This window comes from Xiphophorus couchianus, chromosome 19 (genome assembly GCF_001444195.1).
Source record: "Xiphophorus couchianus chromosome 19, X_couchianus-1.0, whole genome shotgun sequence".
In the NCBI taxonomy this organism is placed as follows: Eukaryota; Metazoa; Chordata; class Actinopteri; order Cyprinodontiformes; family Poeciliidae; genus Xiphophorus; species Xiphophorus couchianus.
Window position 1 is genome coordinate 2,083,633 of NC_040246.1, and position 21,542 is coordinate 2,105,174.

Genomic DNA, 21,542 nt, shown 5'->3' on the forward strand with positions numbered 1-21,542 from the left:
TTATGTTTTCATTAACTGTAAGTGGAAAATCATCACAATTAACAGAATTAAAGGCTGGAAAACACCGCTTTGCGTGTAATTAATCTCCATAATGTGTTTCATAATGTTTTCACACTTTTGTACTTTTCAATAATATTCTAAGTTATTGATTAGGTTTGTAAACTAGATGGGTGGCAGATGATCTAAAAATAACATTAAGTCAAAATATACCGCAGGTAAATAGCAATGGATCAAATATGGAGAAAGCAAAAAAAAAAAAAAAACTAAATATTTGTGAGATACTATCATTTTAAATCTGGCCCGGGTTGTACTTGTTCTAAACTTGATACCAAAACATTATGATCCACAGTATTAAATATGGCTAATAAGTTTAAAAGCACAAAAATAACAAGATTAGCCATATTAAGCTACAACTTTCTTAAAGCTTCGGTATGTAGCTTTTATTAAAAATGTATTCTTAAATATATTTGTTAAAACTGTCACTATGTCGTGACAATAAGGTATGAGACAGATAATCTGTGAAAAAATGAGCTCCTCTGCCTTCTCCCAGTGCTAACTAGAAACAACCAATCAGAGCCAGGAGGCGGGTCTTGGTGTAACCTGGTTTTATTTCTCTTTTTTTTATAATTACACAAAATGTCTTTTTTGTGGTTATTTGTCTTATTCCTTACCTGACTGAAAGACCTTTAAAAGCTCTCATTGTTTTTACCCTGTTACTTTAAGATAGGAAGAACCTCCATTTTATTTCTTCTTCTGTGGTATTGTCTTTAAATTGTTTGCGCTCCTTAGACCCGCCCCTTTTGTCATGTTGTCCTGCGGGAGAAGTGTGTGCTGTTTACTTTTCATCTAAATACATCCACGTTATTTATAGATCTATTAAGTTCATTTTTGTTATCACCATTGTTATATATGAATCTATTCTGTAATGTAAATATTTAAGTGAACCTATGATCCAAAATAGCAGGAATTGACTTTATTTCTGTTATGTACTTTTGTCTTGTGTAGGACTTGGAGCGGGCAGCATAACACGGTTGTTTTTTGTTTGTTGTTCTCGTCGGAATGAATCGAGAAACCCTTCATCTTACAGAAATCCCATGTCACGGCTCTGATCATTCAATAAAACCAGCACAATGCAGAAAGGTTACATTAGCGTTGTCAATCATGCACCACTCCGCTCCCCCACATTGCTCTCTCCTATGATACAGCTTCTCCCTGCTAGCAGAACTGGTTGTGAATGCTAAGGCTAGTTAGCATAGCTACCGCTGACGACGGGATAAACGTTTTTCTAGTAACGGCGCGCTGTTTCTATGCTATTAGCACATTTAACGTTCACCAGGGTGACTGACAGCGCTAAGACTCTCCTCCTGACTCTGACTGGTTGCTTTTGACCGGGAGTGGTGCATTTGTTCAGACGTCAATCATAGCTCTAGGAGGAAGTGGAGGAGATCGATTTTTTCCCCACAGATCATCCGTCTCATATTATACTATCACGACATGGTGACAGTTTCAACAAATACGTAAAAAACCCCACATATTTTTCAGTTACATACCGCAGCTTTGAACTTTTTAGAAAGAAATAATAGTTTTAATAACAGCTTAGGTTAGCAGTTTGGTGAAACACAGTCATACGAAGGATCTTTCTCTCAACGTGAGCAATACGTGGACCAACAACGCCACAAACCCTCCGCATAACAAATCTCGTTCCTGCCGTTATGCCGATGCACTTCCTTCATGACTCATGTCATCTCCAAACAAGCTACAGAAATAGCACGGCCGGTGGTTTTGTAGCCCGGCGCTCTCCGATCAAAGGTCACATGGAGGTTTTAGACGCTGAAACAGGTGATCTCCTTTGGGTGGAGTTGTGCAGGTCCCCCAACCCCCACCCTTTCTGTCACACCGGAGATAAATCTGTCGGTTTGGTGTCAAAGTCGGTCCTCCCACGTCTCCGCGAGCTATCTCCTGAGTTCAAAGGACACGAGTCTTGCCCCTGGGTATTTGCCAGCGAGAGGCTCTCTTTATCAGGTGGAGGTTCTGCTGGGACTTGGCCACTGCAGCCTTGGTCAGCCTGGGATACACTTTCCTCTGATAGGAGCCACAGACCAAAGCCAAGATGCCCAAACTGGTAGGATTCCTGCTGTTTTAAGATACATTTTTACTTATTGCTATAGCCGCATGTCTTCTTCCTGGTTTGAAAACAGCACGGTGAGGTTCTGTAGACTAAACCCTGCTTGTAATGCTTCAATAATTCATTTATGGTGACCAGTGGAAGAACAAAAACAAGTTGGAATTGTGGAATTGCCCCTGACTTTGTTACGTTGGTGTTATCGTCTTCGCTTCTTTCTGTTGTAAGTTTTACCAAGAGCCAGTGATCCTTCTTGTCACTTACTCATTAACCAAATGTAGAGTTTGACCCATGCTGCACACATTCCTGACACTGGATTACCTTCCAAGTGTTACTTGAACTCAGTGAATTCGTCTGTGGGATATATGGTCATGCACGTAGTGAGATAAAAAAAAAAAAACTCGTGAAATGAGTCTCTTTAAGGGTTTTCTTCAAGTCAATAATGACATTTGCCACATTCTTCTGGCATCAGGCAAAAAAACAATAATGAAAAATGGATGGTACAACACAAAGGTGTGGACTTTGGTCAGTTCCAGAATGGAAAAAAAGATGCACTTTTTCTTTGAATCTGGACAAGATGGACATTTTTATTAAGCAGGAAGAAATATGCCAGAAAATGTATAAACATTTTTATTTCAACTAAATAAGGAACTGCCAAAAGTGTACTCTTCCAATTTTCTTCTTTGGATTGATGTAGGGCTGACTGTAAGACTGTTGATTGTGTCTTTGTTTCCACCAATGAGGAAAATAATAAAAAAAACAAGACAAGCAAAACAAAAAAAGAACAGAATGACATTCACCAGCAAATCTTGACTGTGTGGTTTCAATTTAGTCAAAATGTGTCAGAAATGATCGATCAAACTAAAACAGAATTTAGCGATTTATGAGTCTCAAAGTCTTCAAGTAAAGTTACTCAAGTGTTCAGCGTGAGGCTGATAAGACGAGTCAAGCCGCACTTTACAACAGCACCTATGTATTTTTATTGACACTGCAAGGAGACAGCCTTGATGAAGACTTTCATGTTTAATGTCTTGGTCTACAAAATGCTGAAAACATATTTCATTACTTGTCTTCTGGCTTGATTTGAGTAAGTAATCAATGAGCCTTTACATGTGGAGCAAAAATGCTTTTTTTTGCAAAGTGGCTCTTTGTACGTACTGATGCTGATGTCACATCCGCATGAGCGAAATGCGGCTCTCTTTCTTCCGCTTTGCGTTACCATGGCAGCTAGAAAAGACAAAGTCGTATTTCAGAAGCAAATAAAGCAATACTATGAACATTGCTGTCTTCCTAATATAATGGGCTTTTAAGTTTTCATGGATTTCCAAGCGGCCCTGAATTAAGAAGACGGTGGCTTGTAAATATTCGTCGCTACCAGTTAAAGCTAACGCCGCACAGCAAAGTTTGCAGCCTTCACTTCACTCCTGATCAGCTTCTTGAGCCTAAAACTACCGGGGAGAGACGAATGGTAAATAAAGGAGCCGTCCTGTGTTATTTCCATGGAATCACTTCTGTATTCAGCCTGAAAGAGTTTATGGGAACCAGAGAGCAGACCAGAGCCAGACAGCCGAGCTACTGATCCGCCTGTACACACTGCTGTAAACACCGACCTGCTTCACAAGAAACATGCAAAACTAATAAAGCGAAATAACACGGAGACCTTAAGGAACACGGCCATATTTTTCTAAAAGCAACAACTCTGAACTTGAACAGTCAGCTGAACTAGAACTCCGACACCTGAGCTGCTCTACTGTTAAGCTATGGGCTCGTTGTTCCTCAGGCTACAGAAGCAAAAAGCCTGAACCGTAAAATCCCCGTTACTTGGTCTCTGTCACTAACGACAATAAACACGTATAATATACTTAAAAATAAATACAAAATAAGGTAAAAACATTGTTCGTTAGAACGAATGAAAATGTATAGATACTTAAGTAGCACATTTTTACAAGAAAAATGTCCGAGAATATTGCCTACTAGCAAAAGCTAAAGCTAATGTTAGCCACAAAGTTTAAAGAAAGTAAAACTCACCTTCGTATCCATAAATGTATAACGAGGCGAACATCTTAAAACCTTTCTCCAGCTTACTTGTTGGCGCTTCGGGTCCATGTACATCATTAATTGTTACTTTAGTCACGCCTAGTCTAGTGTAAAATGCTATTTTCAATAGACCGGAAACAACCGAGCCGCTTATCCCCGAACACGGAAACTGACGTGCAAAGAGCCAACTGAGAACAGATGTGGGAACATGCCAAAAAGAAAAGCTGGTCACTGCAATAATAAAGATTTTGAATTGCATATTGAGAAAGGCGCACACAATTCTTGACATACCGTGATGTATAGTTTTTTTAATTATTGTCAGAAAAGTTTCCAAATTCAGAGGATATTCCCACAACTTCGCGGTACTACAAAATATAATTATGTTCACTTGTGTAATACTACTTGGGTAATATTGTATATAATAGAAATGTTGCAACATTTTTCATTTAAAATATGTTGCAACATTCCAATAACCATAAAATGGTGCAAATTGAAATGACATAAATAAGTTTGATTAATAGAAACATGCCAATTTCGAAAATAACTCACGTTTTTCCATACCAAGCCTTTGAGGTAGGACCAAGTGGCTTTCCGGCTGTGTCGAAACAGATGGATTTTGCAAAACTGCAATGGAAACATTTTTGCTAATCACTCGAGTCACGTGATCAACAGTAGTCGTCTCCGCCGACGACGAAGAAGACGGCAGGAAGTAGTAGGATGACGGCTTGTGTTTTTCTTCTTCTAACAATGTGCAGCTGGCTCCACCTGACCTCTAACGGCATCACGTTGTTCACAAAAACCTGTGTCATTTTAACTTGTTGAATCCGTAGCTGTTCTGTAAAATCGCCAACTACAATTTCCCCAAAAGCGAGCATTTGTAGCCGCTCCCTCGTATCAGGGACGAGTCACTCCAGCGACACCGACGTTTCCTCTGATGGCTGATGGATGATGAGCGCCAGTGCCATGGCTGAATTACGCATATATCTCATGGAAGTGTTTCCATCTGTCGCTCACACCCCGCCATGATTTTTAATGTCTTATCGCCCGAACAAGCGTATTTACGCGTGATTTTAATTTAATGCGTAATGGAAACGCTAAATTCTGTTTTTTTCGACAGTAGCAAAACAGACAAAGATTTGCGTCCATTTGTAAGGGAAGCGCAGCTGTTGCTATGGAAATTGAACAAAACTTCATAATTCAAATATTTTATGTGTAGAAATGATCCTGTGAGGATTTTCTTAGGCATATATTTTTTTTCCAATGGTATAATGCTATTGTGCTATATGCATATTCACTTGTGCTTTTTGCCATCATATGTGGCTCCTGCAACATACGTGTCCATGTAAACACAAATGTGTTTTTTTTGTTTGTTTTTCTGCAAGGTTTGTCTGATAACTGTCAAAGTGCAGGATTTTAAAATCCCGGCTCGTGTTTGCTGGAATGTCAAAAGCATTATGAAGACACCAGATAAAGATGTTATCTCATACATGTGATCACGTAAGGTGGAAACAATTAAAAAAAGCTAGTGATGGTTCCATAATTGGATGTTCCATTGGTTCCTGCCCAACCTTTAGTATGTTTATCTTTATGACAGTCAGGGTGTGTTCTGGTGTAACTTCATAAAACTGCTCCGTGTCTGCTACAAACCCCACTGTGTGTTTTTTTTTCAAATCCAGTTGAAATGAATTAAAACTAAAGCTTTGTTTTTTCTCTCTCTCCAATTTGTGGAAATCAATTTTTATGCAAACTTGGTGTCAATGCTGTGTGCTGCAACACGGGCTGATCTTGCAACGCCTTTGTGCAAGAAGCAAGTACAATGATGTTCAACCTCGTGTTCGCGCGGCTGGTCTAAAGTCTAATGAGATAGTGAACAATTATGGTCTATGGATAATCCGGTTGACAGATCCACGTTAAGGGTGTGCTTTCAGCAAATCAGTCCGTTATTTATGTCCTCCAGTTGTGGATGTGAACGCAGCCAAGCACAGAATTTATGCAGAGTTAGAAACATTTCTGATTTAAAGAATGAAAACAAAGAAACAATTGGAAAGAAAGCCGGTTATGCCCGTCCAAACAGGAGGTTTTTATTTAGAAACATTTTTTCAGCGTGAATGTAATCAGTAAGTTGCCCTTTTTCCACCGCAGGTCAATGTTCGCGTCACTACAATGGACGCAGAGCTGGAGTTTTCCTTTAACGGCAACACTAAGGGGAGGCAGCTGCTTGAACAGGTCTGTATGCCGCAGTCGGCAAAGCACACATCTAACAACGACAACGTTTTCTGTCCATCACAAGAGGTTCTGGGGAGGACCGAAAGATTATTTTTTATGTGCGTGAAGCAAAAACAAAGCCTACCTCAAAGCTAAACCAAATCATACTGATAGTAACAGAAGTGTGAATACATGGCATTATAATGACCAGTGAACTCAGCGGACGAGACAACAAACAGGGCATTAATCACAGAGGTAACCAAGGCGATCATTATTCTGGAGGATCTACAGAGAGACTGAAATCGGTTCTCTCTTTATAGAAATGTGATACGAAGAAATCCACTGTGGACAGAAAGGCCATAAAAACTCCAGTTACAGGGCGTGCTGTGGTGGTGCAGGGGGTTAGCACGCCCCACGTTTGGAGGCCTTAGTTCTCGATGCGGACGTCGCGGGTTCGATTCCCGGTCCTGACGACCTTTGCCGCATGTCTTCACCCTCCTTCCTGTGTGCCTACAGTGTAAAAAAAAATACGAGCCACTAGCGCCGCAAAAACTCTTCAGAGAAAAAAAAACAACAAAAAAACTCCAGTCAGCATCACGACATGAAGCTGAACTAGCAAGAAATGGTCAATGAGATTAAAATTGAACTTTTGATAGTACAACTGTGGTGGAAAACTGACAAGGTCCACCCCCACCCAGTGTGCAAGAACACAAAATCTTACTAAGAAATTCTGAATAGTTTCTGGTGCAAATATTTTAACGCACTTGAAGACCAAAATAACTTAAAAGTAGCTTTTCAGCAAGATAAATTAGCTTTTTATTTTCTTTTTACATCAACAGTTCTTTTAATGTAGATACAAAAACTACTGATTCCACAGGCAGATTATTTCAGTGTCTTGTTATAAGTGAAATAATCTGCCAGTGGAGCTAGTACTTTTTCTGTTTAAAACAATATTTGAGAATTACTGACTTAAAACAGTCTCCTGTATCTGTGTCCAAGTTCCTTTTAAGTTGGGTTAGTCTTATTTCAAGTGTACAGAGATATTTGCTCTACAGTTTGGACAAAAACTTGGCAGGATTTTGTGTGTTAGCATTATGGTGGCAGCGTGGGGCTGTGGGGATGCTTTTCTTAAGTCGAGAGAGGCAAAATGAACCGATGGTTGGAGTTTGATTATTAGTTTCAAAGAACGAATAAATTAGAAACACTGAGAAAGATTGCAATGTTTCAGTTGCCGCTTTTTACATTTAATGTGCCTGTTTTATGTGCCTGTTTTATGGACAGTAGAGAAAAGTCCTCACGTTTCTTCTTCTTCTGTTTTCAGGTTGCCAGGACGATCGGCCTCCGTGAGATTTGGTACTTCGGCCTCCAGTTTGTGGACAACAGAGGACTTGCCTCGTGGCTGGTAGAAGACAAGAAAGTGGGTTTTGTTCTGTCAGATTTTTTAGTGCTGCAGTATCGGCCAGTTTGAGCTTTTTTTTGTTTTTTTTTTTACGATTTTTTTTTTCTTTTGTTCGTTTAAAATAAGAGAGCGCATGAGAATACACGAGGTGATGTTTGCATTCTTTGCTGCAACACACTAAATTACTTTGTTTCAATGCCATATATTTAAAGTTGACTCTTATTTTATGACTTTATTTAAAAATATGTGTATATTATCAGCTATAAAGAACATCAGTGATATTTTTGTGCATCAAAAAATGATTTAAGTTACACTTTCCACTAATTTTTTGAAACTCTTTATCTGACTAAGATAGTCAATTTCAGCATGTGCGCTTTCCCGACGGTTTTCTCGAGACAACGAGTTAATCACGAGATGATTGTTGCTGTTGTTTGTGCTAAACAACGCCACGTGGTTTTCTGGAGATTAATTCGTTATCGCGTGAAAACCATCGGTGGAAAAAGTGTATCCGGAAAACGTCCGCTCTCTGCTTCCGCACATGAGGACTCAATGGCGCGTTTTTTAAAAAACAAACACACTCAACAATAAACAAATAAAACTTGCGTTGCGCTTTGGAGCGGTGACATCTAAAGAGGCGCAGGACTGAAGACGAGCCGACATTACAGAATGCAAGCAATCAACTCTGAAGGAGTAATTTGCTTTAAAAAAATGTTGATGATATCAAAACGAACTGAGCCGTCATCACTTCTGTGACGTCATCAGATGGATATCTGAGTGGAGGCTCGTGCTTTGTTTGGTCGGGTCTATCAAAATAGCAAAAATAAATAGAAACATGTTCATTGGGTGGCAAATTATATTTACCGTATTTTCCGCACTAAAAGGCGCACCTAAAAACCTTCAATTTTCTCAAAAGCCGACAGTGCGCCTTATAATCCGGTGTGCCTTATATATGGACCAATATTGAGCCACAGCAGGTCTCACAACTACGCAATGTTCTTATACCTCAACGAGTCTTTGTATACTGTTTGTTTAATAAATAATAATAATAATAATTTAAAAAAAAGGTCTCGCAGCTACGGTAAGCAGCCGCCGACTTCATTTTCCCCCGTAAAAGAAGAAGCGCGTGGTGCACACTGGGTTTTGTGTAAAGACCCCAAAATGGCTCCCATTAAGAGACACGCAGAGTTTAAGCTCAAGGCGATCAGTCACGCAGTAGAACACGGGAATAGAGCAGCAGCGAGAGAATTTAACATGAATGAATCAATGGTGCGGAAGTGGAGGAAGCAACAGCTGTTCATTCATTTTGGGAATGAACAGAGTTGTCAGAACGCTGGTTTGTAATCTATTAATACAGTTTGACTGACCTATCTGACTGTTTTGTTGACATTCCCTTTATCGCAGTTCCATCTAATGGATGCATAACGTAACCCCAGCCTCTACTGTAGCGTCTATTCTATGTGCCTTATAATGCGGTGCGCCTTATATATGAAGAAAGGTTTAAAATAGGCCATTCATTGAAGGTGCGTCTTATAATGTGGTGCGCCTCATAGTGCGGAAAATACGATAATCAGAGTTTGATTGATCTAACAGAAAAGTCTGGCTGTTAGCTAACAGTTTTGTCTTTCAGGTACTGTGTGAGGGTTTAATGCCTTAAGATTGAGGTGTTCTGAAATACTTGTTGATTATATTTAATTTATATTTCATTTCCAAACATGTTCTAAATAAACTAACAAATCTAGCTTTTCTCAGTGTGATTAGGTGTCGTTTTTGAGGAATAGGTGGATAACTTTAACAACAAGCACATACTTTGACGGATTGAAGTGAATTCCTTGTCTGTGTCCAGCTGTATTTTAACCAACGTCTACTTAATGCTTCTTTTTTTATTTCATTCACGAGCGTCCCCCCCCATTTCTTTTGCACATTTTAACCTCCATGCCCTTGCTGTCCGTGCAGGTGACGGAACAGAACGTAAAGAACGAGACTCCCCTGCAGTTCAGATTCCGGGTCCAGTATTACCCCGAGGACGTGGACGAGGAGCTGATCCAGGACGTCACCAGGAAGCTCTTCTTCCTGCAGGTGAAGGAGCACATCCTGTCCGATGAGATCTACTGTCCCCCGGAGACCGCTGTGCTGCTGGCCTCCTACGCCGTGCAGGCGAAGTACGGCGAGTACGACAAGTCGGTGCACCGGCGGGAATACCTCTCCTCAGAGCGTCTGCTCCCGAAGAGGTGAGCTCAAGCTGCAAGGCCTCTGTTCAGAGATCCACGGTTCCTTATGCATTTAAAATAACACACCCAAAACTAACTTAGCTACTTCAATCATCTTTGTTTCAAAATAAAGCTAACATTCGGGAGACTGTCAAAAGTGTAAGAATCACAGCAGCTGGTGTAGTTTCAGAGAAAATGAGGATAACATAAAATAATTTGGATTTTTAAAAAAAATAATAATACAGTATATAAACCTGAAGTAAACTAAAGCAAATTCACAGAAAATAACTTTGGCACAGGTTGACACCACCTACAAAAAATGGAGATTTCTTATGTTTTTACTTACTAGACTTAATTTTTACATGTCCAAAATTGATTGCTTTTGACTTCAGTTTTATATACTCACATTTATTCTTTATCCCAACTTAATAACATAGTACGAAATTTGTCGTATTTGACTCCAGTTGAAGTTTATATTTTGGAAATCTGGTGTCAAAACACAAAGAAAGATTAAAAAATGTAGGCGCATATACTGAAAAAAGAAAAAGAAAAAATAACACCAAAACACAAAATATTTGTGTTTTTGGCACTACCTGAGCTCCATAAAATGTCATTTCGATAAAAGTTCCTGGTTACTGACGTCTGTCCTGCAGACTTTGGGCATAAACTCAAATGCTTCCTGCTCAGCTCAAATGCTTTTTAATCATCTAGCCAACCGTCTAACGTTTCCATTGATACCAAATATGTCTATGTTTTTTTGTTTTGGGTTTTTTTTGGCACTAGTGGCCTTTATTTGAAAGTAGTTTGACAGGAAAGAGGGTAATGAGAGAGGGGGAAGACGGGAATCGAACCTACGACCACCGCCACAAGGACTAAGGTCTCAATACGTGGGTCGTGCTTTGCAGCACCCAAATATGTCTATGTTTAACTAAATGCAGGTTCAGACTTAAGGATTGGGTCTTACATCTTAAACTTCCTCCCTTTTTTTCTTTTTTTGTGTCGTTGACAACTAGAAAAAGACTTTTGGATGGCAAGTCAACAACAAATAAATACATTTACATGCAGCGTGTCATATTTATTCCAGATATTTAGTCAGAGGACAGTCCCACAACACTATTCAGTAACGTAAAAGTTAATATCTCCTAAGTATTCATGTCATATAAACAATTTTAAAAAAACAAAACAAACAAATACTATCAGATGAGCTTGAAATAGGACCTTTATCTATCGATGTGTTGGGTTCCTCCAAACTCACGTTCCTCAGTTTGGAGTAAAAAAAAAAAGTGAAAATTATCTCAACATGTTTATTGCTTTATGACACTGTGTGTCATAACAAGCTGCAGAATTTCAGGGTCCTATTAAAGTAAGTGATCATTTTTCTTTTCAGCCAACCTTTACTCTCGTCACTTTTAACTTGTATTTTTTTTTTTTTTTGGCTCCACTGATACTTAAAACTTGAGCATTAGTACAGCATAGTATTGCAAGTGCACTAAGATACTTTCACTAGAAACTATGTAGACCAAAAACACTTGGTAAAACTTTGCGTTTCTGCAGTGCAGAAACGCCTTTTTATGCGTTACATGACAGTGTTTACAGTAAAACAAGAAAGCCGTTTATATTACAACATTGCATCATGTTAGATTTCTGTGCAGTTTTGGATTCCTTAATGATACCTGCAGTGTGTTTTTAAGGTAGCTCTGTGTGTTTAACGTAGCTCTGTGTGTTTAACGTAGCTCTGTGTGTTTAACGTAGCTCTGTGTGCGCACGCGGAGTGATCCCGCTTTGAGCCGTGCGACTCTCTGACAGCTTGTCTCGTCTCTTAGAGTGCTGGATCAACACAAGCTGTCAAAGGAGCAGTGGGAAGACAGAATCCAGGCCTGGCACGAGGAGCACAAAGCCATGCTGAAGTGAGTAAAGACCGAGTGACGTTTATGTGTCAAAACAAAGCAAAAAGCAAACCAAAAAAAAACATATTTAAAATAAAATGTCAAACATTCTCACCTTCCATGCACTTCGATTTGCTTAACACGCACACATTTTTCTTGTGTGACAGTAAATTTACTGGACTGCAAGTCAGTCGGGTAAATTTACCTTAATGTTCCGATTTATATGTGGCGGTTACAATTAACATGTAAGGTCATAAAATGGTGCAAATTTCAAGCTATATTTTCGGATAAAGAAAACATGTCCGTTTTAAGATTTTTTAGAATCTGACAACACTTTGCTCCCTGAAACTGAAAGGTTTTATAGGTCAGTGTTTTAGATAATTTGTTTGCATCTAGAGAGTTATGTAAGGGAAACAAAGTTGTTGTTTCTTTCAGTTTGCTGAACTATTTTGTTGAGTCAAAAAAAAAAGAGAGAAAAAGAAATCTAACATGAACTGCATGACTTTGAAGAAATTGAAATTTCAAATTACACATTTTTTATGAATTTTAACTTGAATGTTTCCAGAAATAGAAATGCAGGCTGGGATAGTCATGTTTCTCCAAAACTCCCAACCAAAATCCAATATGGCTGCCTTCATGTAAAACATTGTCATACACAAGAGGGAAAAAAAATGGTTTCAACTCTGCCAATTTGTTTCTCACACAGAGAACTACGCAAATCCTGTGTATGTGCTTGTTGCTACATTGTTTAAAGGTACAGTGTTGTTAGCTTGCTTTGCTAACAAATGTGACTGAGCTAATCGGCTAGCAGATTGTACTGGTTTTTAAACTTGGAGCTAAATATTCAGTTAGGCTAAATTTGATACTATTCCTTAAATACAAATGACAGAAATGAACCAGTAATAACATTACTACTACTACTACTACATATTTATAAATCACCTTAAAACAACAACACACTTAACAAAGTTCTTTGCAGATGAAATCAATGAACCTTCAAAATATTGAACGGTCAAAATAAAAGGACAACAATAAAATGAATGAAACGCTAAAATGGAAATAAGAGCAAAGTTTTATGTTAAAAGTCAAAGAATAAAAATGTGTTTTAAGAAGAGTTTTAAAAGTGGACAATTAAGGGTTCTTCTAATATGTAGCCGTAAATGTTACTCCTGTTGCTCCATGCAGGCGCTCTGTATGCAAACATGCGCTCACCTCAGTATGCTGCATGAGTGAAGTGGCTCCAACTGATGGCTTCTTGGCCTACTTTCTGATTGAACTAATCTGTCTTTTAGCTTAAAATAACACTGCCATTGAACTTTCCCCGCTAAGAGAAGAGTTTATCCTTAAATTTGTAAAAATAAATCCAATTTAATTGTAATGTGGCAGCTAAAGTAAGTCGTAGAGTCCTGATGCAGCTAAACTGTGAGTTCTACACCCTTCATCCCAATAGACACACAGTATCAAAAAACGACACATACTTTATCAAATTTTGGAGGATATTCCACGTAATGTGCTTAGTTCTCTCACAATTAAACCCACACCCCACACTATTTTAATATTCATGCATAAACAGTTACTAAAAGTATGAAATAAACTGTACAAAATCTGAGTTTGAGCCCTTGGACTCTACTTTTCTTATTTAATATTAGCATATACAACATAGTACTAAATGACAACCGTCAGTGTAGTCGGTGTCAAGCATTCAAACTCTGTTCATGCATTCTGTATCGAGCTGCTTGGCTGGACGCAACATGCCGTCGCTCTTGGTGGAAGCTCAGGGAGAGACGAGGAAAATCGGGGATTATTTCCAGTTTAGATCGTCCTTTTTGTTCTTCAGTGGGAAAACGTGTCAGTATTTAACGTCTTGCAGCAAAAATGTCTGTGAGCGAACGCTTCTGTGACTCCAAACAGGGAAGACGCGATCATCGAGTACCTGAAGATCGCCCAGGATCTGGAGATGTACGGCGTTAGCTACTTTGAGATCAGAAACAAGAAGGGCACAGAGCTGTGGCTGGGCGTGGACGCGCTAGGGATCAACATCTATCCAAAGGATGACAGGTAAAACTCACAGTTTAGGACTTTATTGCAAAAATCTTTATTGATATCTTTTTTTTTTTTTTTTTACTGCTTAATTCAGCTTTTTTTTATTTGTATTGTCATTGTTCAGTTCAAAAGCTCATGGTTATATTATAAGCCTGGCGGGCCACCAGGCTTTATTTGTGCCCCCACCTTATTTTTTAAAGTCTTTTTTTAAATGTTTGAATTTTTTTAAGACTTTGTAGTTAGTGTTCAGGTATTAATCTTCCAATAGCACATAATTATGAAGTGATAACATTTCCTGTCAACTTTTTAGACTTGTATTTTTTAACTCAGAAACACGACGGGCCGCTGGATGAGTGACCGCCCTCGCACCCAACCACCGGCCTTAGCAAGTTTTCTGGGGGAAACCTTGAAAAGTTGTATCATAATATCAGATTGTGCGCAATTTTATGGTGTTCAGAACTTTATGCTGCGCACCATAAAATGTTGGTGTTCAGCCAACATTTTGGTGCGGTGAGGGCAACAACCCGGAGGTCAAACCTCTGTCTCTGACCTTTTCCTTTCTCACCCTCATGTTTTTTACTCACCACACTGACCTCTGTGGATGCTGACTGTAAGAGTACATTGACCTATTTCTCTGCCTAACTACAACATGTACTTAAAATATAATTATTATTATTTTATTTATTATTTTTAAACATATTCCAGGCTCACCCCTAAAATCGGATTCCCCTGGAATGAAATTGGAAACGTTTCTTTTGACAACAAGAAATTTGTCATCAAGCCCATGGACAAAAAATCTCCAGTGAGTATTTCACCAAGTAATTAAATACATCTTTACATGCAACATTAGATGGGGGGATGGGAGGTAGGAAGGAAGAAAACTTTCTAGACTTGTATAACGTTTGCTTTTTCATTCCTTTGGAAGCACATCATGTTTCACGGGACGCAACCTCGCATCCACAAGGGCATCATGCAGCTGGCTAAGGGCAACCATCGCCTGTACGCCCGCCGCCGCGTGGCCGACAACATCGAGGTTCAGCAGATGAAGGCTCAGGCCAAACAGGACAGGCTCCAGAAGAAAATGGAGAGGTAGACAAGAGACACTCTTTCACATTTGACCAGATTGCTTACGGAGGACCAATCCTGCCACAATTAAGAATAAATGGAGAAATGTATAAGTGCCTCGTTAAAGTAATTATAGAGCCAAAAAAAAGCGGCTTGACAAGTAAATCCGCGTGCCGTTAAAAGCGACAAAATAAGAGATGCAGCCGAAAATGGCAAAACAGAAGCAGGGCGCTCTTCGGAACAGAGTCACCTCCTCGAATTCCTGCGTAGCAGCCGAAGTCTAGCCTGGAGGACGTAGGCGCAGAGCTCGATTTTGTACGCTTTGTTTTTTTATTTTATTTTATAATTTCTTTTTTTCTCAATACGTGAGCAAGAAATAAAAACAAGGAGGGAAAAGAAAGAAAATAAATTGTCTCAGGGAAATCTCTTTGGTTAAGAAAAAAACAAGTAAAACTGAAATATTATAAAGGGAGAAAATGATATCAGTTTAAGAAATAAAACTGCAGGGAAGTCACTGGAACACAAATTTACTTTTATGGGAAAAACATATATATGTTCGGTTGGTGATAAATATGGGGAAAAAAAGGAGCTCGTAATAAATAAACAAGAGAAAAGTACAACACCCAAGAAAAAAAGTGTGCATAAAGTAGACAAAAATTACAAAGCTTAAAAGTGTTAATAGAAATATTTATACCTAATTAACGAATCAATTATTATACAAAATCTCTCCTTTTTATTATTTTGTTGTCCACCAATTTATCTGCCATGCTGCATTTTTGACCTTGTGATTATATTAAGGAGTCATTTATTCATTTCTGCATTTATCCTTAAATTATGGCAGGATCAGTCCTCCGTAAGTTACGGCCACAAGTCTGAATGTATTATAACTGGAATCTAATGTGACGGACCGACACAATTAGTGCATAAGTGTGAAGTGGGATAACAAAGAAACATGATCAAATATGAACAATGAGTTTTCCTGTTGCTAGTTTACACTGTAAAAAAAAAATAATTACGGTAAAATACCACCACCTATGTAAATACTCTAAACAAAAATTTTACCATAAATTAGAGACTTTTTTTTTTTTTTACAATATAGTTATATATATATAAGTTATGAAAAAGGTAAAGCGAATATGAATATTTTTATAAGGCGCTGTATAGGATGCAGGTAATTAATGTGTGTGATCTTGACGTTTTCTTTTTTGCTTTGCTTCTCTGTGTGTGTGTGTGTGTGTGTGTGTGTGTGTTTCCTGCAGGGATCAGCTGGAAAGCGAGAAGAAGAAGAGAGAAAACATTGAGAGGGAGAAGCAGCAGATGGAGAGAGAAAAGCAGGAGCTGATGATGAAGCTCTACGAGTTTGAAGAGACTACTAAGAGAGCGGAGCGAGGTGGGGCGCACCACGTCACACGCAAGCTGTCTAAATACGAACCGGGCTCAGAAAATGTTCCCAAGGAGAAAAGACACCAAAAAAAACAAAAAAACAAAACCTCAGTCAGCCTAAGGACACTAACTACAAAAAAAAATCAATCATTTTGTGACTGAAATCAAAAAATGATTTTTGAGTGAAATCATTTTTTCACTCAAAAATGATTTTACTGCCCTCTGCTGTCCCTCCGTTTGACAGACTCAGATCGTCAGCTCTTCTTTAAGGGGATATTCACATAATCTAATATGAGACATTGAAATCCACATCAAAACAGAAACAGAAACACATATTTAGAAGAAGAAGAAGAAGAAGAAAAAAGAAGAGCTTCCCGAAGCGCCTCACCGCTGTGCGGTGCCTAATAGATTTTTCCGTGTGCCTGCCTGGCCCCGCAGATCTTCAGGAGCAGCTGGACCGGGCCATGAGGCTGGAGGAGGAGAGGAGGAGGGTGGAGCAGGAGGCGGCCCGGCTGGAGGCTGAGAGGATGGAGGCCATAATTGCCAAGGAGGAGCTGGCCAGGCAAGCCGAGGAGCAGATGAAGAGCCAGGAGCAGCTGGTGAGTGTGCAGCGCATAAGTGAACCAATCCCGATGGAAGTACGAACGCACGTCAGGTGCTTCAGCTTCAGCTAAAGTCCAACCTGAGGATTTAGGGTGAAGCTCCACACCAACAAAAGTGTTGTATTATTTTACTTCTTTTGGTGTGTGTGTGTGTGTGTGTTTTTTTTAAATGTATTTTAAATTGCCTGATTGAAGTCGCTTCGCGCTGTTCCCGGTTCAGGCTGCGGAGCTGGCCGAGTACACGGCCAAGATCACTGAGCTGGAGGAGGCCAAGAGAGCCAAGGAGGAGGAAGCTGAGACATGGCACATGAAGGTGAGCACTCTGACCGGCGGTCAAGGCAAGACGGCCAGGAGATCAGGCGGAAAAAAAAGGTCCCAATAAAACACTTTCCTCCCTCTGGTATCTGTGAGAGATCGGGGGGGGGGGGGATCTCCATTCTTTGCCTCTAGTAAAACAGATAAAAAAAATAAAAAATCTCCCAAAATTTCTGTAATTAGTTACGAAACCTTTGACATATATTAGTAAAAGTGTGCAAAAAAAATCAAATACTTCCACATTAAAGTGGGAAAGACAAGAGAAGATCTTATTTTTGTAAGGCAAATAATTTATTTTTCTATATTTTTGTCTACATTTTTTCATTTTTCCATATCTAGAGTCAGAGCAAAATTGTTTAGCAACCATAGGAAAGAGCGGTGTCCCAGAGTCTCCGTGACAACAATTAGAAATGGTTGTTTTTTTTAGGACAGAAAAATAACTATAAAACCTATAAAATGAGAGAAAAAAAAACTTTTTTTGTCCTTCCATCACTACTGAATTCCTTGTATCCTAAAACTACTGGGATGTTCTACAAAAACTCTGAAAAGTTTTGAATTAATACGACTTATAACAACATATAATTGTTCTTAGAAATAAATACAATGTTTCTGAGTTGAACTGTACTAGTAACACACCAGGTGGGTTTGGCATGAAGCAAAGAGCTTCATTGATAAATTAAAACCTTTTAAAATAATTTAAAAAAAAATGTTATGTCCAACCCAAAATATTTGTCTATTATTAGCCTTTTTAGTTTGCTTTCATTTTCATTTAAAGCCTTTTCTGTCACTAGTGGCATTTAATTTGAATTACTTTTAATTCCATTACTTTTTTCCATATTCCATTCTTGTTGTTGAGATTTTTTTTCTAGATCAAGACATAAAAAAAAAAAAAAAAATTGTTTGTTTTTGTGCAAAAACACAAAATTGTACCCAGTGTTTTTGTTCAGATATCTCATTACACTTGATATAAGACACAAATAACTTACTAATAACCTTTCAGCAAGATACAGGGGCTACTTTTAGGTCCATAATTCTTTAATATTGACTTTAAAAAATACAAATGCCACTGGCAGGTTTTGTTGCTTGTAGCAAGAGATTTTCCCCCCATGTTATAAGTGAAATAATCTGCCAGTGGAACTGCTACTTTTTAATCAATATTAAATAAGTATTTACTTAAAACAAACTCCTTTTATGCTGAAAAGTTTCTTGTAAGTTATCTTTGTCTTATTTCAAGTGTACTGAGATATCTGCAATAAAACTGGACAAGAAATACTTGGTAAAAAAACAAAACAACAAACACTTGATTCCTCCCCCTTCACTATATGCACAGAAAATAATAGTCAGATTTTGTTTTTCTAACGTTTTTAATCCTATAAAAGCAAAGCTTTGCTTCCCAGATCCGTTGAGCCGTAACTTGGGTTTGCGTGTCACGTCTCCGCTGTCCTCCGCTGACGTGGTTTCCCTCTGATGGTTCCTGCAGGCTGAGGAAGTGGAGCAGAGCCTGTTGAGGACGAAGGAAGAGCTGCAAAGTGTGAGGACCCCGTCCAACTCGGCCCCTCCCGGTGGCTCCCCTTCCCCCTCCCCCTCCTCCTCCTCTTCCTCCTCCTCCTCGGACAGCGAGAGTGACCACGAGCACAGTGAGGAGAACAGCACCTACAGTACCGAGCTGCACTCGCAGGACATCAGCGAGGACCTCCTGGAGGAGGAGCGACTCACCGAGGCGGAGAAGAACGAGCGCCTCAGGAAGCAGCTGATGGTGAGCTCGGGTTCCGAGGACACGACCGAGGTCAAGGAAACCGCTCTTCCTCCAGTTGAATTCGTTCCACATCGCGAGGCGCGATCTTTGTCGTTCGCGCACCCAGACGAACTCCCGTCCAATTAGTTTAATCCTAAGAGTACAAAATCGTCATCACTGTTTCAGTAATCTTAAGGTTGAAATCGGATCGATGCACCACACTTTTCACTGGGAGCTGCAGTAAACCAACCCAGTGATGAAGAGGTGTGCACTGTTGCCTCACAGCATGACCGTGTTTCTAAGTGCAGATCGAATGTTCCCACTGTGTCTGCGTGGGCTTTTTTTTTTTTTTTTTTTTGCCAGGTCCTCTGGCTTCCTCCCACAGTCCAGAAATACGCATGTTGGGTTAAATGGTGATTTGAAACTCTCTGGAGGTGTGAGTGTGCACGGTTGTTTCCAATGGGTGCAGTTTTGTAAGCGCTGCAGAGGAAGCTGTTTGAAAGGTGCAACCATGTAGGTTTAAAAATTGACCCACCTTCAAATGTCAATGGTAGATAGATGGATATTGCGACTTGCACCCTCATCTCTTAGTTTGCAGCACTATTGTGTTTTCAAATCTGAAGATTTCCCGACAAAAGAAACAAACAAAAACAAGAGAAAACAAACATTTTACTTCTACACAGCTTTAAGCTCATCACGCAGATTTAAGCTGCCTGATAAGCTAAGTAGTAAGATAAGCTAAGTAGTAAGATAAGCTATGTAGTAAGACGTCAGCTAAGTTCCAAAGTAAGATGAGCTAAGATGTGAGTTATGTTGTAAGATAAGATAAGCTAAGTTGAAAATTGTAAACTAAGTTGTAAGCTAAGACAAGCTAAGTTGTAAGCTAAGTTGTAAGCTAAGTTGTAAGCTAAGACAAGCTTAGTTATAAGCTAAGTTGTAAGCTAAGACAAGCTAAGTTGTAAGCTAAGACAAGCTTAGTTGTAAGCTAAGTTGTAAGCTAAGACAAGCTAAGTTGTAAGCTAAGACAAGCTAAGTTGTAAGCTAAGACAAGCTAAGTTGTAAGCTAAGACAAGCTTAGTTGTAAGCTAAGTTGTAAGCTAAGACAAGCTAAGTTGTAAGCTAAGACAAGCTAAGTTGTGAGTGAAGTTGTAAACTAAAGCGAGCTAAGTTACAAACTGTAAGCTAAGTTGTAAGCGAAGACAAGCCAAGATGTAAACTAAGCTAACTTCTTAGCTAAGCTAATCTCTTTTTTTCACAATACTGAAAAAAGATTGTTATTTGGAAATCTTTGAGGAACTTTTTTAGTAGCTCGCAAGATGAAACAAAATCTTTACCCATCTATTGTACAAATGAGACAAAAATGGATCCAGGAAGTGTTTTCCCATGATTTAATCACCGTACCCGACTCTTATCGCAGGACCTGAGCTCAGATCTGGAGCAATCTAGACACGACTCCAAGAACACCCAGAACGACCTGCTCCACGCTGAGAACGTCCGCGCCGGACGAGACAAGTACAAGACCCTCCGTCAGATCCGCCTGGGCAACACCAAGCAGAGGGTGGACGAGTTTGAGGCTTTGTAGAGAAGACCGCTCCAGAATACCTCGGGAATGATCTGCTCAGCGTATTACATAACGTAGTGATTGCACCCAGTGGTGGTTCTGGCAAGAACGGCGCCCTGGGCGAGGCTTTCATGGCCCCCATGACACACACACTCCCAAAAAGAAAAATCCATTCTTTATGGCATAGGGATATTTTTTTGTGAGCAAAAGTGTCACAACTCACAAGAGTTTTTAAAAAGTGTAATCAGTGTAGAATAATTAAGTCTACGATTAACCATTGTGCTTGTAATGCTAGTTTTAATCTGAGGTCCCGATGCCCAAAAACCATTTAAAATATTCTACTTTGTGTTTTTACAAAAGAAATAGAGAATTTCTGTCCAGTTTAGAAATATTACGTTCAGGTTTGGTTATTCAGAGCATTTTAAATGTTAAACTAAAGATGAACAAATGCAGCATAAGTTCCCTTAAAAATAGTCAAATAACCTTTCAATGTAGCACTGGTCATTAGCCATTAGCTATAGCTGGCGTGTACGGCCATTTTATTCCTTTTGTGCTTACACATCACGCAACAAACGGATCACCTAATCCCCATTGACTGAACATGCAAATAAACAATAAAGAGAAATTTTTTCGAGCTTGATAGTTACGACACATATTATGTTAATCATAAGTTGCGAAGTTTGCATTTGCCGTTTAGTTTCCCTAAAACATGCGACTCGGTTTAGATTTATTTAATGAACACAACATATTCATTAAATATGTAAACAACCGTTAATTGCTAATAATTAACTAGTGCTACTGGATTTCTGACTCTCAACTGAAATGTGTTGTGTGTACTTTATTTGTACTTGTAATTCAGAAATCAAAATAAGTCCGTTTCAAATAATAAAAAGAAAAAAACAATCCAATTAAACCAGACTGCTTCCTCTAAATCTATTAAGATCGTAATTATCACTATTACTCAAGTTGTTATGCCTTCGAA

At 39.1% G+C, this 21,542-nt stretch overlaps 1 protein-coding gene across 1 annotated transcript; it reads left to right on the top strand.

Annotated features, from left to right (window-relative positions):
- Positions 1 to 1,879: 1,879 nt before the first annotated feature.
- Positions 1,880 to 21,496, top strand: ezra (ezrin a). Its single transcript, XM_028001118.1, has 13 exons — positions 1,880 to 2,122; positions 6,302 to 6,385; positions 7,686 to 7,781; positions 9,717 to 9,991; positions 11,794 to 11,877; positions 13,768 to 13,914; positions 14,605 to 14,701; positions 14,825 to 14,988; positions 16,224 to 16,354; positions 16,786 to 16,946; positions 17,170 to 17,262; positions 18,745 to 19,020; positions 20,417 to 21,496. Exons 1-13 carry the CDS (start codon positions 2,111 to 2,113, stop codon positions 20,579 to 20,581), a joined length of 1,785 nt encoding a protein of 594 aa, XP_027856919.1. The 5' UTR covers positions 1,880 to 2,110; the 3' UTR covers positions 20,582 to 21,496.
- The last annotated feature ends 46 nt before the right edge of the window (positions 21,497 to 21,542 follow it).

Bases quoted from the DNA above. Each gene is read 5' to 3' on its own strand.
- ezra (XM_028001118.1), top strand. The intron at 16,355-16,785 runs GTGGGGCGCACC...CTGGCCCCGCAG, and splicing joins TACTAAGAGAGCGGAGCGAG to ATCTTCAGGAGCAGCTGGAC. The intron at 19,021-20,416 runs GTGAGCTCGGGT...CTCTTATCGCAG, and splicing joins GCCTCAGGAAGCAGCTGATG to GACCTGAGCTCAGATCTGGA.